Here is a 4524-nt window from a genome sequence, read left to right on the forward strand (position 1 = left end):
TATAACATGTCCATTCATTGGTAGGAAATGCATCATTTCTTTTGAAAATGCGATTCTCATGTCATGAAATCAATTATTGGGCTTTATTGATACGATTCTGTCATGGCAGGCATGGACTGAAACAATTTCGCAATGGATGGGCAGATGGACCAGCTTTTATAACACAATGCCCTATCCAGACAGGGCACAGTTACACGTACGATTTTAATGTAATGGGTCAAAGAGGAACCCTATGGTGGCATGCACATATATTTTGGCTCAGAGCCACAGTTTATGGTGCAATTGTAATCATGCCAAAACAGGGGACCCCATTCCCTTTTCCTCAGCCTTACAGGGAAACTAACATAATTTTAGGTGGGATGAATTGCTCCGTATTGGTGGGACCATTTTAATTAGACATTTAACATGTTAATATTTCCATAATTCTTGTAATTGGCGCAGGTGAATGGTGGAATAACGATGTTGAAGAGATTGTTAAACAAGGGAACAAGCTGGGATTACCGCCAAATACATCTGATGCTCACACAATTAATGGAAAACCAGGGCCATTATTCCCATGTTCTGAGAAACGTAAGCTTAGCCTTTTTTCTAATGGAGTATTAGCACCGGCATTTGGATTCAGCATACAAGGCCTTGCATTCTTATTTTTTTTCTTTTCTTTTGCAGATACATTTGCGATGGAGGTAGAACAAGGAAAGACTTATCTCTTGAGAATTATCAATGCTGCACTCAACGATGAACTTTTCTTTGCCATTGCTGGCCACAATATGACGGTGGTAGAAATAGATGCAGTTTATACTAAACCGTTTACTACACAAGCAATTCTAATTGCACCAGGGCAGACCACAAATGTTCTTGTTCAAGCCACCCAAGCACCTGGTAGATATTTCATGGCGGCTAGGCCTTTCATGGACGCACCATTGACTGTAGACAACAAAACCGCCACGGCTATACTTCAATATAAAGGTGTTCCAAACACTGTCCTCCCAATCCTTCCTCAGCTACCATTACCAAATGACACAGCTTTTGCATCGAGCTACAATGCCAAACTTAGGAGCCTAAACTCTCCACAATACCCAGCAAATGTTCCGCTAAAAGTTGACAGACATCTCTTCTATACAATTGGATTAGGAATTAACCCATGCGCAACTTGCCTGAATGGAACACAACTCACTGCATCTTTGAACAACATTACCTTTGTTATGCCACAGATTGGCCTTCTTCAAGCTCATTATTTCAACATCAAGGGCGTATTTAGAACAGATTTCCCTGACCGCCCTCCTAAACGTTTCAATTACACTGGTGCTCCATTGACTGCCAATCTTGGTACTACTTTAGGCACCAGACTAAGCAAGATTGTTTTCAATTCCACAGTTGAGTTAGTGCTACAGGATACCAATCTTCTAACTGTTGAATCCCATCCATTCCACCTTCATGGTTACAATTTCTTTGTTGTTGGGACTGGAATCGGGAACTTTGACCCAGCAAAAGACCCAGCTAAATTTAACTTGGTTGACCCTCCTGAAAGAAACACAGTTGGAGTACCCACCGGTGGGTGGGCCGCCATAAGGTTCAGGGCTGATAATCCAGGTACATTCACCAGAAACTCAATATAAAAATGGCATTGGAAAGAAAGCAATTTAAAACAACGAAAAAATAATAGTAATCCTCTACAGTCTAAACCAGTTCTTTTCATTCTTCAGGAGTTTGGTTCATGCACTGTCATTTGGAGCTCCATACCGGCTGGGGTTTGAAGACAGCTTTTGTGGTGGAGAATGGAAAGGGACCAGATCAATCCATTTTGCCTCCTCCCAAGGACCTTCCACCTTGCTAATTGTTTCCTGGTTTACACAGAAGTCTAAATGGCGCGGCTAACTCTTGTTAAGCTGATTATTTTTCCTTTGACTGTTTCCTGCAAAGGGCAGGAGTTAAATCGGAGGATCAAGTTTTACCTATGAAGGCAAATAATTACAATTGTATGAGGTTCTTGGAATTGTGATTAAAATCTTGTTGTGTGGAATAAAATGATTTGATCTGAAATTTTTTACTCTGCTTTTTGATTCTAATGTATGGTGTCCCTAGAACTCGACGCTTATCTTATAACATAAGGCAGGCTATGCATGAAGCGTAGTCTACCTCAATTCCTTAGATACAATATATTGGCCAATTAATCCTGGTAACAGCACAACTCGAATAGTTTTGCTAAATTTGCTCAATATGAATTCCGGAAACTCTGTTACTGAAGGTTTTTACCATGATTTCAATAGCAGATATGACTTATTTACCTATATAATTTATCAATTTTCATACAAGAAATACACGTATCAGCTACAGATACGTGAACCTTCGCATAGCAATAACACAAATCATTCATGTATGGTGCGCTCCAGGTGTCGGAGACTTCAATCATTTGATGTACTCGATCCGTATTCCTTCAATCGTTAGGTTGCTGCAGCTGGCCGTCCTTGGCAACAATGAAATTCATATGCTTTCATCTGCATCTACGTCCAAATCTTTCAATTGTTCTGAGACCCCCAATTCAAGATTTGTCTTCCTCCTCGAAATCTCCCCACCATGATCTCTCTCCCTGAAACCAACACCCTTGGGAATGTGAACGAAGATCCCCGAAACTACCCAAAAACGATCTATATTGGAATGATGTGCATAGAAAGTAGGGTCTCGTGCAGCTGAGAAAAATCTACCCATATCCTCCCTTCCAGGTTTTGAATCGCTCCCTTTCCACATGTGCATAGTGTTGTGAGGGAAAAGCTCTAATGTGCCAGGTCCATCACAATACTCCTCACCGGCTTTATATGCGATTCCCGTGAATAATTCTGTCTTGCTTGCACCAGATACCATTCGGTTATACATAAAAGCCAAGTTTGTGTGTAATTGCTCTTTAGGACTTTAAATTTTTTTCACCACAATAGTTTAAATCAACCGTCTGTGGTGGAAAATGTGAAAAGTCACGTTCTGTGTGAAACGAAGACAAATTCGTGTTCACATACATATCCGGCATCACCATTCCTTCAGGCATGTCCCAAGACCAAAAGGCCAAAGCAAACGTGTCATCTCCAATTAGACTACCAACTATGCGTTCGTGGAAGTAGACCATCATCCGCTGATAGGGAAAAAAGAACCATGTCCGGTGGATATCGAGAGGAACATTGGAGTTTCGTTGTCATATGCTGCAGTGCGGTAGAGACAATGCAAGTTAGCTGGACGGGCAAAACTTCGAGGGCCATCGTATGGCAGGGACTTCATGATTGACAAGGCCTTATTATATTTGGCGATGTAGTTTTCATCAACAAGGTGAGCTGGCCTGCGCAACCGTTTCGGCGATTGAGGATCAGGAAACTGGAAATCTACAAAGGCCACTGGCGATTCAACTCCCGAAGGGCAACAGTAAACAATAAGATCTGGCCTACCAAAAGATGGATGGGACTCTGTTAAGATTGGGCCGACAACTTTGCTCTTTACAGCCTTGTCCATGCTAAGGTCGTGGTTACTAGAAGGCCAGCCTGAGCCTCCCAGCTTCCCGAGTATCATGTCTGTTAGTTCCCTGGACAAATCGAAAGTAAGGGCTTGTCACAGTTCCAAAGGATCTACAAGGAACAAAAAGCAAGGAAGACTAACATGTACATGTCATGTACATACTGTCCTGATATATTGATGTAGCCAATTGTAATATTGGCTTTACATGTATTAATTAAATGACAAATCAATGATTAACACAGGACAAAGACTTGCACTAAGTACCCCATATATAAACACTGCCTGAACTTGATGCAATTCCAGGATTCGAATAGTCAAAGGCAGCATTGCGACGATGAGAGCTAACTCAACTGTAAGAATGGCTGGAAATCCAGGACCTTGCCAACAAGCTTGCCTTGAAAGCCTTACAATGCTCCAAGATTCCTGGAGACAAAAAGCTGCTTCTGACCATCTCCTTGATAATAATGAGATGGATGAGTGATGACTAACTGATCCCAGAAGAGAACCACCAACTGAATCAAGCATACAAAATATTCTCCGATTCAGTTGCAATGTCAGAGGCCTTGCTTCTGAGAGGATCGATCTAAATAGAACCAGCTTTTTAGGTTAACGAAGATGCAACATAATAGCAACGCACAAACAATGTCGAGCAACAATTGCTCGAAGTTGAATAAAAGAGACAAGAGATTTACCCAATCTAACAAACATCAGTGTAACCCACTAAATAAATATCGGATTAATGAAAAATCTCACAAATCTCGTGAATTTGATCGAGTTGAACTAGATCTTTGCTTACCCAATCTAACATAAGAATTGAACTAATTCGATAATCAAGTCAGCAGTTCAACCAATTTGACCGTCGATTTGGTCAGATTTTAATAACTATATATGCAATTTACTTTCACTTCAAACTTTTTGTTCTTATTATTTTCTTGCAATTCAAACAGGGATTCCTCTCTTCTTAATCAAACTAGCTTTTGATCCTAATATGTAAAATTTTAACACACACAACAAAATATTTTGGAAAGA

General features: G+C 40.6%; 1 protein-coding gene and 1 pseudogene across 1 annotated transcript; one reads left to right on the plus strand and one right to left on the minus strand.

Annotated features, from left to right (window-relative positions):
* The first annotated feature begins 6 nt into the window (after positions 1-6).
* LOC110428845 (laccase-11-like) lies at positions 7-2039 on the plus strand. Its single transcript, XM_021444767.2, has 5 exons — positions 7-20; positions 110-354; positions 442-570; positions 667-1590; positions 1704-2039. The coding sequence occupies exons 1-5, from the start codon at positions 7-9 to the stop codon at positions 1832-1834; spliced, it is 1443 nt and encodes a 480-aa protein (XP_021300442.2). The 3' UTR covers positions 1835-2039.
* Positions 2040-2366: 327 nt separating this feature from the next.
* LOC110428844 (aureusidin synthase pseudogene) lies at positions 2367-3571 on the minus strand (annotated as a pseudogene).
* Between the last annotated feature and the right edge of the window lie 953 nt (positions 3572-4524).

The sequence above is a fragment of the Theobroma umbraticum genome, unplaced genomic scaffold, assembly GCF_002168275.2.
Source record: "Theobroma umbraticum cultivar Fairchild unplaced genomic scaffold, ASM216827v3 scaffold_4147.0, whole genome shotgun sequence".
Taxonomy (NCBI): Eukaryota; Viridiplantae; Streptophyta; class Magnoliopsida; order Malvales; family Malvaceae; genus Theobroma; species Theobroma umbraticum.